This window comes from Netta rufina (genome assembly GCF_964035555.1).
Source record: "Netta rufina genome assembly, chromosome: 1".
Lineage (NCBI taxonomy): Eukaryota > Metazoa > Chordata > Aves > Anseriformes > Anatidae > Netta > Netta rufina.
Window position 1 is genome coordinate 114476846 of NC_140123.1, and position 14943 is coordinate 114491788.

General features: G+C 37.4%; 1 protein-coding gene across 3 annotated transcripts in view; it reads right to left on the reverse strand.

Moving 5' to 3' along the window:
* The window catches only part of NECTIN3 (nectin cell adhesion molecule 3), a 62985-nt gene that overhangs the window by 7266 nt on the left and 40776 nt on the right, over positions 1-14943 (reverse strand). The window contains exons 6-8 of one of the 3 annotated variants that reach the window (XM_084306046.1): positions 5395-5533; positions 3998-4079; positions 1313-1369 (exon numbers count right to left, since the gene is read on the reverse strand). In XM_084306046.1, coding sequence (XP_084162172.1) covers positions 1358-1369; positions 3998-4079; positions 5395-5533 — 233 coding nt within the window. In that variant the 3' untranslated portion in view covers positions 1313-1357. Of the gene's footprint in view, positions 1-1312; positions 1370-3997; positions 4080-5394; positions 5534-9153; positions 10511-14943 lie in introns of those variants that run through there. The other 2 variants (XM_084306045.1, XM_084306044.1) reach the window with 2 other exon arrangements.

Below are 14943 nucleotides of genomic sequence, written 5' to 3' on the forward strand. Positions count from 1 at the left end.
TTGGCTTATTATGACAAAACAATACAACCAATCACTTCTTGACTAAAGGTAGTATTTTGACACTTACGTCTATTAGATTAAGCAGAAGCACTTGCCTCAAGCATAACAGACAGTACATGTGTATGGATAGTATCATTAGCAGATAGGAAGACAGCCTCCAGCTCCAGTTCTTTTCAATTTTACGAAATTCCACAGAAGAAAAACAAAACAGGTATACTAACAATGTTATGCCAACATCCATTAGTTCTAAATAAAGAATAGTGAACATGTAGCGTGATAGAGAATTTGATATCTTCTCCCTTTCCCAAAACAACTTAGGAAGTATTTATCCAGCTTGAGGGAAATGAGTATTGAACTGAATCTGGTTTTAGTATTCAGTTTGTAAAATGCATTTAGATAAAACATATTCTTCTTTGTTCAACAAAGATTACAGCCAACTTCAGCTTTTCTTAGTTCTTAAGTAGTCACTAACAAAAGCCACAGCAAGCAAAACCAGAGAGAATTCAAAGACAGTTCAGAAAAAGAAACCATGAACTTCAACACTGGATACTTGGAGAGCAGACTTCAGGCTGCTCAGTGAATAGTTAGTAAGGCCCCCTGCAAAACTGCTTTTGAAGATAATGGTGTCCAGCAGTGCTGGTCATTTTTCAAGTACCACCTCCTAAGAAGACAGGCAATGGAAATTCTAAAACATCACAAGTCAAGCAGGCACGGCAGAAGGATGGTTTGGCTTAGCAGGGATCTTCTAGAACTTAGGCAGAAAAAGCATATGGCTGCTGGAAGCGAGGTCAGGTTATGTGGGAGGAACTGCAGGGATGCTGTTTGCCTTAGTAGGGAGAAATTTTGTGCAGCCAAAGCTCAACTAGAGTTGAAGATGGACAGTACCGTGGTGGATAATAAAAAAGGCTTGTTAAAAATATCTGAAGAGCAAAAGAAAAGCAAAAGAATGGAGAAAACACAGGCCTGTCACTTCATGCAGACAGTCACCTCACAAACAGGAACATAAACAAAGCAGAGACATTTCATGCCTTCTTTTCCTCTGTCTTCAACACTAGCCATAGGCTCTGGGACTCCAGGTGCCCTGAGTTTGAGGACTGACTGCAGAACAATACGTTCCCAGCCAACCCCAATGCTGTGTGGGATTTGCCGTTCCACCTGGATGCATACAAGTCTGGGTGGCCCCTTGGGATTCAGCCCAGGGTACTCAGAACTGTCTGATGTCATCATGAGACCTCTTAATTCTTCCTTCTGTGGTCTTGGGAATCTGGAGAGGTCCCAGTTGACTAGAAGCTGACAAATACCGTTCCAATTTTCAAGGACAAGAAAGACGACCCTGGTAATTACAGGCATCTCAGTCTCACTTCAGTGCCTGTTAAAATTACAGAGAAGATTATTTTGGGAACTACTGAAAAAACACCTGAAGGACAATGCAGTCACTGAACTTAGCCAAAATGAGTTCATGACAGGGAAGGTCCTAACAGACTTAGTTTCCTTTTAAGAAAAGGTTACCCATCTAGCTGACAAAGGGAAGCCAGTTGATGTAACTTTGGGTTTTGGTGAAACTTTCAATATTGTTTATCACAGTATCCTTCTGGAGAAAATGTCTGGCATACAGCTACATAAAAACGCAACATGAAGGATGAACAATTGTCTGAGGGGTCAAGCTCAATAAGTTATAGAAAATGGGATTACACGAGGCTGATTGCCAGTCACTAGTGTTGTTCTGCAGGGCCCCATTTTAGGATCAGTTCTCTAATGTTTTCACAAATGACCGGGATGTAGGATTGGAAGGTGCTTTGACCAATTTTGCAGATGATACTAAATTGGGAGCAGCTGCTGAGATTCAAGATGCCTTGCAATGACATCTTTACAAATTAGAGGGATGGGCAATCAACAACAGCATTAAGTTCAAGAGCAAGTGCCAGATTCTGCACCTGGAGAAGGGGAACCCCGTGTACAGACTAGGGGGTGAGGCTGGAGAACAGTCCCAATAGAAAGGGATCTGAGGATTTTGGTCAATAGCAAGGTAAACATGAGCCAGCAGTGTGCCATGGCAGCCAGGAGAACCAACTTTATCCTGGGGTGCATCAAACACAGCATTGCTGCTAGCTGGTCAAGGGAGTGATTCTTACACTCAACTCTGCACTGATTTGGCATCACTTTGAGCACTGTGTGTGGTTTTGGACACCATAGTATAAGGAAAACATAGAACTATTAGTGTCCAAAGGAGGCCTACAGAGATGGGAGGGGTCTAGAGGAGTGGCTGAGACCCCTTGGTTTGTTCAGCACAGAGCAGGCTGAGGGGAGGCCTCATGGCGGCCTGCAGCTCCCTCACGAGGGGAGCAGAGGGGCAGGCGCTGAGCTCTGCTCTCTGGGGACAGCGACAGGACCTGAGGGGACGGCATGGAGCTGGGACAGGGGAGGGTCAGGCTGGGGGTTAGGGAAAGGGTCTGCACCCAGAGGGTGCTCGGGCACTGGGACAGGCTCCTCAGGGGTCATGGCACCGAGCCTGCTGCATTTCAAGAAATATTGGGACAACGCTCTCAGATACGTGGTCTGATTTTTGGGTGGTCCTGTGTGAAGTCAAGAGTTGGACTTGATCTTTGCATGGTCCCTTCCAACTTAAGATATTCTGTGACTCTAACATGCTTCTGAATATCCCTGTAAAGGATAGCAAGTCACATTTCTTTCTGCTGTCATTTTGATATTTGACAGCATTGTAGATGTACAACTAACTTACAATAGTACATACCTTCTGATTCAGTAAGCAAGATAACATTTTTTTTTAACATAATATTTCAAGCAGAGGACTGTATTAGCAGAAGTATGCTCCATCACTATTGCATTCACTAGCTATGGTAATGCCAGAAGAGTTACTCCATAGTTAGCACAGGTGTCAAACCCGAGGAACAAAAAGCATTGTTTACTTTGTATCATCTTAGGTGTTACACTGCCTTCAAAAGCAGAAGACAAAAATTACACTATTTGTCAAATACATTTTTTGTACATTCATAATATTAGAATCATCTGGCTTCTACTAATAATAGCAGTGAGTCTTCGTTTCCTACTTCACTCAGGAACAAAACTAGCAACTGTTACTCAACACAATACCTGTAACACAATAATATTTTCATGCACTAATTGCTTTAAGAAGAGAAAAGGTTTTATTGTCAGCTTATATTTGTTGAGCTTTAGTAGCCAACAACCCCCTGAAGAAAATCTACAGAAGTATCTTCAGTGCTTTTAAGAAAATCTGTAATTAAGATCTCCACATCAGTTTACAACTGAACAACCACTAAACACCTAGCAGAAAACGCATGCCAATATTGCCTGGACAGCGTTATTTTAGATCACATTAAGCTACCCATGCAAATGCACTAAAAATTCAAGTAATTGTCACAGAGCTAGTATAGAATCTTTTGGTGCTGATGAAGGTATATTATATAAAAAATATATTTAAAAAGTTAGAATCTAGATAATTGCAGACAATTATTTAGCAACCCTCACTAAGAATCAAAAAAGCATATTAAGTAAACCATGGATCCAGAATTTCCATGTATTCCAATCAGTCCAAACACAAAAACTTAAAAGAATGGCAATTGTTACCAGCAAAGATCACTACGTTGAAGTCTCTTGTTAAGTGTACCAAATATATCTGTTCCGTATCTGTTCCCCAGATGAAAAGCCTCTTATAAAGCTATGTACATTCTCTTAATCACCACAGTTTCATACACAGCTTCAACATCAAGAACAGCTGACTGTCAAACACTATTAAAGATACAAAAGAGATCTATCCACTAGCTGTCCAACCTTTAAGTTTAAGGATCCCATTAACACCAAGAACATAAGATTCAGGTATCACATAGGCAAAGAAACTTTTTGGTTGTGAGTTAACAAATGAAAGCCTTGGTACTTTATCAGGAAGACAAAATGAGACTGAAGTAATTCAATAGTTAGCACTTCTCCTACCTCTGCTTATATATAACCCCTTACTCACCTGAAGCATAGCTTCTTTCTGCGGTACAGAGAATGCTCTCTCCTCACAAGAAGATGGTTTTTGAGTGGGTGGAAGATCAATCCTATATTAAAAGAGAACAAAGTATGACATACCATGTTTATGAAGTCCAACTGAAGGGTCATAATGTGTTTCTCCAGCTGCGAAGTCACCCAGTGCTCACTTTAATGAACACACATTTCAGTCAGCAATAACCCAATTGTGGAACATGGTAATAACCTATCCATCACTGGAAGTAACTCAACCATGCACTTTTTGTAGGAGAGAACTGCCCTCCTACCCTCCAACTAAGTAGAATAGGGACTACTGTAAGCAATAGGTAACCATCATTTATATGTCATGAAACAGCCTGAACAATGTTTACCAGTACAAGCTTTCTTTGAGAAGCCTTACAAAGAATTACATGCAAGACTTCTGTTATGAGCTCAGTGAAAGCAAATGGCTATAGAATACAAATGTCTCAATCTCTTCATATAATTATGCTTCAGCTATTGAATTTGAGAAGCAAACATGAAAACAGTATTACTTCTAATCATGTTAGAAATTACTTAGTTCTACAAAAACACCTGACTTATTTTCCTAACTCAAGAGATTCAAGTCCTGTAAGTTACTTTATGCTACATACTTTATTTTATTCAACTCTTCATTAAGCATTCAGGGAGATGACAGACATTTTCATTTCTTATTCAGTTTAAGTGTTAATTGTATATAGGGACTTTTGTATATGAAGGGACTTATATTTACAAATATTCTAAGCCACTGTCACTTTTTATGCATGCTGTACGCACGCTCCAAACAGGGTCTAGACATCAGCTACATTAACTGACAAAATCTGTTTAGACTGTTTGCTTGTTTCTGTTTGACCACATCAGAAGCTTAAAACTCAAGTGCATGTCAACATCAGAAATGTGAACAGCCAACCAACATGCCAGAAAGCACATTAAGCCACTTGTTTCTAACAATACAAATCGGAATGCTTCATTTCACACACATAGCAGGATAAATCCTACTGGACCGTTACTTCTGCAAAGCATGGCTAGTTTACTTCCATATTAAACCTACGGTTATGATAAACTAGTAGTAACAAAGTTGAGATGGGCCTCTCCCTATCCTCCTGTTTCAACTACAAGCAAATACAATGAAAAGCATAAAGCTAATATCAACATGTTAAGAATATATACTACCTTTGAACCCCCCTCTTAGCTTCCTCATTTATTTTTCAGAAATGCAAGTGATAACACATTTGACTACCTTGCAAATACGACTCTGAAATTATGACAGCCGTACAACTGTTAAGGCAATTCAGTCATGTGAATTCCAATAAAACAAGTATTTTCTGTGAATTGCTTTCAAGTTTAAGAAATGCAGTGCATACTTACACTTTGTCAAGATAAGATGGCCTTTTTTTCCTTGGGGTCAGCAGCACTGTCACAAAGATGGTAATGATAAAAAGAGCAAGGACTGCTCCAATCACAGCCCCTGCTACAGCAACAGAAGATGTCTGCTTAAATGGCACATCTGCAATGTGATAGCACAGATTACACCTTTATGAAGTTTATGCACTCTCTATAGTCAAGTAAGCTATTTCACTGTCGTTCTGAGATGTCTCTTCCTTCCATCACCGAACAACAGAAAGTCTCTTCTTGCACTAGCACTTGTTATCTTGGCTCCAGCCATCCATTTAAAAAATTGGTTAAATTAAGGGAGTTCATAAATCGTTATTATCAATTCAAACATTCCATTGGATTCCATTGGCTACATTTAATGAATTTTAACTGCATGCTCTAATTTTCGTTTTTAAGACAAAATGAAGTTACAAAACACATACTTTGCACTTACATGAAAGAACAGAGTGTAAATTCAAAAAAAACTAGAAAACTATGGCTTTACCGACAATCTGTCTTTAAAGTCACGTAAGTCTGCACAAAGGAAAAATATGGATCAAGGAAAGATATGCTATATGGAGCAACGAACACACAAAATGTACTAATACATGGCTTGCTTAAAGCAACTCTTAAGACTACCTATCATCTCTAGCACTTAAAGCTAGTGAGAAACATTAATTTTTAAGTAAACTTTAACAAAAAAGTAAAACTGTTTCGTGAAAGATGCATTTTTCATTTGAGCTTACTGGTGTCAAATTCTACATTATCAACTCCTATATTGGATTAACCCACTTATCGAGATGTTGCTGTTGCACAACAGGAGTAATTCACATCAGCTTCACTAAGACTGTTAATGCAGGTAACAAACAAAAGTGTTGTGGTGTATACTCATTATTATGCCAGAAAACTAACAGCATCAGAGCTTGAAGTTAATACAGCTCTATGCTTGTAACGTATTTTTAAACATAGCATACTTTAGTTATGTCCCCTCAGAAAAAATCATACTGTTTCTCTGAACACTGTATACCCCTCCTCTGTTTAGTCTCTTACCACAAGAAATTTTAGGAGCCTTTCAGCTATACATCCTACTCAATTGTCCAGAAACAAAGCAACTAACCAAGTTGTTTTATTAATTACTCTTACTTCAAATACCTTTTTCTGCCTGTAAGCTGGACTAATTTTTTTCCATCCCTCACTTTTTAAAGAGTACTTCATTCCCAATCTGAAAAAGGGATTCCTATCCTCTTCTGATATAAGAAAGACCCTGTAGCAACACTCCCTTGATGTTCAGATAGCAGGAAAAATCTGTATTCAACAGCTTTTTTTTTTGTTGTTGTTAGTAGATCTATTAATTTATGACTTTATCCCTTAGTTTTAACAGACTTGTTCCAGAAGGTCAGTGTAACATAAAATAGTTGTCACCTAAAATGGTGTTTTTATCATACATCTTTCCTGATATGAGCTCAATTTGTTAACTTGCCCATCAGATACCAGTCTGTACACAGAAGAACCATAATTCCACTTTTATGAGGAATAGCTATGTCAAAAAATTAACAGGGCAATTAACTACTGCATTTTAATTGGCTTAGGGTTAGTTCATATTGGGTTCCATCTTACTTAGGTAAGAAAGCTGCTGGTAACTAATACACAGCACTAAGTCCAGAATTCATAAAGGTGCCCTAAAGATCCTGCTTTTGTCTTTCAGTTGTATTTGCCAGCAGAGGTACCTGCCTGTTTACAGGAACTGGAGTGCAATTATCAGAGCGCTCACTTAAATTACTTTTGGAATTATTACTTTTGGAATTGCTCTGGCAACGAAGTAGGCACACAGATTTTCACTGTAACCAGATGAACAAGCAGAAACCCAGACCCCTAATGCCACGTTTAACAAGCTAAAAAGTACCTAAGCTGTATGGTGCACACAACACAGCTATTTAATGACCAATTGGTTGTAAATAGATGAAAATTGATTTGACAGTAAATGTATGTGGTTCAATCAGAACTACAGCAGCTGAGAACAAGAATTTTTTAGTATTTGGAATTCTAGATAGTGTAGCCTTTGTGCTTAAAATGCATTTGTTTGGATAGCAAGTATCCCTGTTCATGATTCCTAAAGTACACAGACTTAAATCATTTCTGAAGCAACTCATAAGGTAAGGATCTTGAGGAAGAGATGTTCAGAAGCCCATTTCAACAGCTTCATTATAGCAGCTCCTTCTAGCCATTTTCTTATGCTTGTTTACCTTCACTTTTAACAAAATCTGTCAAACTTTAGTTTTTAACACTGCCTACATTTGAGAACGTAACAAAAATTTTATTCACACAAGAGCCATTTGTACTTACAACCATTTCTTTTTACAGCAGACATGACCATGTACAAAACATTGCAACACTTGTAAGCCCTATATCTATTATCAGCTTCAACTCAAACATTTCAACTTCTTAACCCATTGGAATTAAATATATATATATATATATATATGTATTTCTTAAAAAACAAAAACAAACTCCACAGAGACAAGCAAGATATCCCATGTGGATAACAGGTTTATAGGTGTTTGTTTCTAAGTAACACCATCTTTTAAAGATGATATATCAAGTATTTTTATTTGAAGAGAGGTATAATATCTTTATTCCAGAAAGAATTTGGATCAGAACTTTCAGCTAGAAACTTCACTCTTTTCCTCAAATTTTGATCTCAAGCTACTGATACACACTGTCATTTACTTAAAAGTTTGAGACTTTGGTTAGTAACGTATCAGTAACCAATTAATCCAAATGTGAACTTAAGTTCTTTAGGGAAGTTTTTTTCCATTTGAATTTCAAATAAGGCTGTTGTTTTCATCTTTTTTTAAAGACATGCAGTCATATGCAATCACAGTGCATTGTCTACAACACTTAATACAACTACTTTTGTCAAGCTCTAAATGCTGTAAGCTACTGAAAATGATGAGGATAGAAGGAACTCCAGCAAGAAATTCCACTCATGAAGCAGTCATAAATACACAGCCCATTTCATTGTGAATGTAGTAAAGGTTTTGCCCTTCTCAGGTTCCAAATCTTTATAGGCCCATCCATTTCTTTTCTTCATGCTAAGCATTTGAAGATGGCACTTGAACACCATTCTTTTTAATTTTGAGTTTATCATTTCTGTACAATTTATCTTATCGTATTTCAGCCCAATTTGTCTTTGTAGTCACAGACTTAGTTTGGTGCAACCACTCAAGACAAAGTAGAACTACTTTGGATGTCAAATGACATGTCCTACATATGATGTATTTTTAAAAAACAACCACATTGTTAAAACACTGAATTATTTGCAGGCAAAACAAATCCACTGCTGTACAGAGACTGTAAAGTTCACTGAAACTGCTGTTTCTTACATTCTGTAGTTGCATCATTGCATAGTAGGCTTTCAGTACATGAAGTAGCAATGCACACATCCACTTCCCTATTAATCTCAAGTTCTGGTTACCCTCTTCAGAGGGACCATGTAACTTACGCAGAAGTAGGGTAGAACATCTGTTTTGACTTCTGGTTGTAAAAACTCAAGCAAGTGTTTTGACACCTCTTAGCACACTTCATGTTTAATGGCATCCTGGTAAATGTTTAAGTTGGCTTTTACCTTCAGCTTCAAAATTCATTGGTGTTTTCTTCCTAGTTATGTCTAGTTCTCCGGCTTTCAAATTTAATGTTGTGATCCCTGTAACACCTCAGAAAGTGGTCTTAAATTGTACTGTACTTGCAAGAAGGAGCCTGAAGTTTACTAATGAGTTGACATCCTGCCAAGTACAGGCCCAACAAAATACCATACTGTACCATACATACACACAAGCTTTTGGCAATCAATGACTAAAAAAATAATTTCTTATTCAAAGACAAGCCTTTTACCGGTTTATACTTACTCCTCAAAATCTTGCTCATAGATAAGTTGCTTTCAGTGCAATGACTTTTTAAATACATAGTTACAAGAAGGCTCATTAAAACGCTAAGAGGTATTCATTTTTGTGCAGGAAAACTGAAAATAAAGCTTTGACTCCCCTCTAACTCATTTTAACTGGTACAGCATTTGCTATGTAGAAGCATTAGGTTTACCACAGATGGTATCTAGATGTGGCTATTTGATTTACTAGATCTGCGAAGTAAATGTCCCAAAATACTCTATCACTACATTATATAAACTTCTTTTCTCCAATCAGAGACCCAAGACAGTCACTTTTTATTCTTTAACAATTCTGAGTGGTAAGTTTAATTTATCTTTTCTTTAACCTGTGACATAAACCAATATAAGCACTCTGCATTTAAAAAAATCTTCAACAGTAGTACAGCATTGGGAAAATAAGCAGCTCAAATACATTTTCCCGAGATTGAATATTTGCATGTCAAGTCACAATATAAAAACCTTCAAAAAAATCAGTTTCAAAAAGTTTATTCCTCCTTATGCTTAAGTATAAACAATCTGAAAGTGATCAGCCAATGAAATGAATTGTAGATACAAGTTTAGCTTTCAGTGGTTACTACACATACCACTCCCTCCGGGATATTACCGAGCCATCTATGTGAGAAACAAAGTCTTCTTCATTGTCATCATAACATTCACCACCCATATATTTCATCCCCAATGTTCCACCTTCATAGTAATCCATTGGTCTTTCATAACGTTCCTGGTACCTGTTAATATTGTCTAGATTGTTCCACTCTGGTTTTTCAGGGTCTTCTAAATAATCTTTAGATATTAAGCTGTTCATTGGATGCTTTATTTCCTTTTTTATACTGTCAGGGTAAGAATCCACATCATCTGACTGAAGAACATCTATTTGAGACTCTTTCTGCATATCTGATGGTGGAATGTAGTTCTTAGCAAAGTAGTCACCACGGAACGTCCGTCTTCTCCTATAGCAGATAATTCCAACCAGAACACTGACAAGTATGAGGAAGAGGGCCCCACCCACCGCACTACCGATGACGGTACCCCAAGTGTCTTCCTGCATTGCTGGCAAGGTTGATGTTGGGAAATCTATTATTCTAGGTTCTGTTGCTAAACCTGTGATGCCATCAGTCGAAGGATGCCAGGGAACCGTGGGCAGTCGAGTGGTAGTAGTAGGAGGATCTAATGAAAAGAGCAAAGAGGTAGACAAGACACAGAAAAGGCACAGAATGTCAATGCAAGCTAAATCAGTTAAGGGTTTATAAGAAAGCAAAGTTGATGGGTACATCCTACAATAGTTTTTCATTCTCAAGTTCACGTTACTAGAAATAAAGGTCTCATAGTTCAAACGGTTTTTGAACCAGCTTCAGTATGATTTGTTTTTAGTTATGTTGCAACAGCATAGGAAAGTTCCTTGATGAATTTCAAAAAAAGTCATGCATAAGTAGTCATCTGGCCCTCCTCAAAGTAAGCAGATGCCACTTATCTGATTGTGTATGTTCACCATCATATTTAGCTCCCTCTTGGAGAAATGCTATCTATTAAATACAATCAAAGCAGTCTCCTACCTTTCCAGACAGCAGTTTGGAATACCAGATCGAATTGATTCATTATGCCATAGAGGAAATTACTCTGCAAACTCCCCCTTCAGAAATTGTTTATGGCACTGAGTATTATAAGAATGAAAAACTATGTGTCGTGTGCTCAGTCAGCAGGACATGAATGACTGATTTTAAGCTATTCTCTCCAAAAACATGTTGCATTAATACATCTTACTCAGCTTTGCATTAGTTTTAGTGGATGAAGCATAACTAAAAATACAATGTATTAATTTGAAAATAACACTATTACTAAGCAAGGAGCTTTCAGGGTTTAAAATTAAAACTGGAACATTTTGAGTAAAAAAAGAAAAAAAAAAGGTATCTTGCACTCCCCTAAAGGCACTTTGATCCCTCATGCACGAAGAAAATTCCATATTACTTCCATGAAACAGAATATCAATTGATTTCGTGTCAGATTATGCAAGTAAGCAAGAGATTGCCAGATACCGAGCTTGTCCACTACTCAGCGTTCTCCTTTGTTCTTTAGATCTACTGGGGAAGATGCATGCATCTATATTGAAGACAAGGTTGCAAGTGATGGGCTGATGACAGATGCTTCCTTAGATTATCCCAGTCAACTTCAATGTGACATGCAACACCAGTTGCTATGTCAGCGCTGCACTATGAAGATCTTCACTTTGCCCAATGCAAGGTAGTTGTTAAATTAAATCAGTGAATCAACAAACTCTAAACATGTTATTATAGTTTGAATCTTTTAGAGAGAATATTACAGACAGCCAGGTAGTTCACTAAATCATGTTATTTAAATGCCTATAAGCAAGATTCATCGAAGTAGTACTACCATATTAGAGAGCAGAGAGTCACCCTGAATTTACCACCACAGAATAAAACAGGTCGAACTGGAGATTTGTTATGCTTCCAGTTACGTGACAAATCTTAAGGTGAAAAAATTCATGGATATTTTTTGTAATCTTACTACTCAAAGACAGTCATGCAGTTCTCTCAAACTAGGCAGAATTGCCACATTTGTCATGATTACTGCAAATCACACTTCAGACTGCAACTCATTTGAATTTAATATTTTAAGCCTGACAAGTTCTATACAGGTTTCAAAGCACAAAATTTTATTATCTGATTATGTAAAAGAAGTGGTGATTTGTTAGGAAGGTATACATAAATGAAATTAATTTGACAGAAGACAGGAAACTGAACAAGGAAGATGCACTACCAAAATGAACAAGAGGAATTCAGATTATGATTTTAGTAAAATGGATATAAAGTGAATTTTGTAATTTAACAAAGAAGTAGAGATTAAGAAATCCAAATTTACCAGGGTTCCCATGTCCTATAAATCCAAAGGCCAAGAAGTTATTCAAACCTCTCTTCCTTGAGAACGTACTTGCTTTAGATGCAAGATTTGCTTGCTTAGCATACAATTTCAGACAGCACCACCAATACATGTATTTATTTCCAGGATATAGATGCACACACAGATACATACACTTGCTTCTAACTGGCTTTGTATTTCTTTATCTACCTTCCTTTGGTACCAAGGTTTTAGGTCTTACCCTCCACATTCTCAGCATAAAATACACATGCACAATTCGGTAGCGGTATCACCTTGTGAAGTTCAATTGCCACATGTGAAATAACAGCAGCAATTACACTTATAATAAATACCAGTTTAAGAAAGCCTTTCCTTTAAAATACAGTTCATCCACTAGTTGTCAGGTTGGACAACTGCATCATCTACGAACACTAATTGATCTTCAACTCACTACATATATACAACACCTTCAACATTTATATGCATTCCTAAAGCATATAATAATTAATACTTGTCATTTGTGTCAATCTTTTATTGTTGGAGAATGACAACATGAAAACCAGCTCTCCTTGCTTATAAAGTTAATCAGAAGTAAGAACAGGTGAAGTTACCTGCTTATTTCAACCCCAGCTTTCTGAGGGAAAAAATTACATCCCCCCACTGAACTCCCCCCTCACTTCCTGCACTAGGGAAGTTTCTGAAATAGAAAATGCAATGAACCTTGCTATTCCTTTTCCCTAAATCTACTCCATAACATTAGCAAAACATGTCTGAAATGCTGTCTCCAAATGAAGACAATTGCCCTCTGCATTAAACAATAGCCGAAACAGACTATGTCTTCTGAAAGCAGCCAATCAGCTGTTTTCATTATGGTAACATTTCAGGTCATCACCAGTATTTGTTTCTTAGCATTCTGATTTGTTGTAGAAAACATCAAGAAAGCACCAAATTGACTTGAACTTAACTGCTTTAGATAGTGATTTGTTCAAAAGCATCATTTGCTATCCATTTTTTCCCCCTTAACCTCTTAACTTATGACATAACGTTGAATATTCATCTCTTCTCTTTCACTGATGGAAGCTTCTCTTATTGTGCAAAGCATAACAACATACCAAATTAAACATGCAGGCAAGGCAGCTGAAAGCAGAAATTCTGAAAAAATTTATCTTTAGGTTAAGCCTGTCTTGATTTTTGATTGTCTCTTACTGTGGGGCCCTATTCATATCCCTAAAATAGGCATGCTGTACTAATAAGGATAAATGAAGAAGCACAGAAATATTATTTCATGATTATATAGCTACTACCGTCATTAAAGTAAAATAAGAGTCATAAGTGATTCAACTAGAAGAACACAAAAGCTTTCCACTAAGGTAGAATAAATCCACCCATTCCCTTGGCACATAAACCAGAGCTGTTTGTCTTTTCATTTCAAAGCCTTTGTTCATTTTCTACCATGGAAAGTGAGAATGAGATTTGTTCTTCGCAAAATGTGAAGCTCTGGTAGCTTTGCAAAAACATGTAGTGGTACAGTGTACTTGGTTCTTACTCTATTACCTCTTTCCCCCAGATATTTCCTATGACAATCAGTACCAGCTTTCAACAGTACTTTTACTCTACTCCAGTCTCTTACTCCTTTATTTTACTTATTTTACTCCTCCCTTCAGTGAAGGTTCTTGATACAGTTCTCCCAGCTCTTTAAGTACAAGCAACTTACACTAGGTGGATTAAATCCACAATTAAGTCCACTAGAAATATCCAACTGCATGATTCACCTCATATCCCCACTGACATCTGGTCTTCTCAATCCCCCTGCAATATTTCCTTGTTCAGATGTTCAGTACCTATCCTCTCCTTGCCAGAAGTTCAAAGCCAGTCTAAATTCAGCCTCAAACACGTATAAGTAAATGGATGGGCCATCTTTAGAATTAGACAGAGAACAATCTTCAAGTTCAGTTAAGCCCTATCTCAGTACCAACAAGGCTACCACTGTAAAAATCAGCTATAGAACACAGTATTTTTGGACTGCAAACCATTTCATATTTTGTACTATCTCAACTCTTTCAGGACTACAGTGACCAACTGTATAAGGATAAGGTAAAATTGAATTCAATACTGGCAGACCTATCTTTCAGCTAAAAGTTGTCACTTAGGCATTCTTGAAAACATGTTTTCAAGTCAAACATAATTTGGCCTAATTGTGTGTTAACAGTAACAGTTAAAAGCTGCATAGTTTCAAATAGCACAATGAAGTCTAGCTCTCCTTGTTAAAAAGAAACCCTACACAATTCAAGACCCCACACTTCCATTCATACACCCCTTTCTTAGCCTTGGACAAGAGGATGACTTGGTCTCAATTATAATTGCATGTCAGTTGTCTTGCACATATCTACTGCTCTGCAGTTCTAGTTCTGAAAGTGAGACTGTGCCTGTACATTTATTACCTGCATGTTTGAAAAGCAGTATCCTTAGCTGTTCCTTCACCCACTGTTATTGCTAAATTTCCCTTACATGCTAAGTACCTAAACATTACAGTACCTGACATCTCTGTGTAGCTGGGCATTATAGACAAAGGCCCTTCTTCGAACTGCCAAAAAACTTACCATTCAGCCTTATTAGAGCAGGGGAAGTAGGCTTTCTATGAAATGTTTCTGTGACTGTTTTCTGAATGTCTAAGAATCTTTTTTAAAAGTTAGCACTGTTTCTCCAACCACTGTGATTACGGAAAT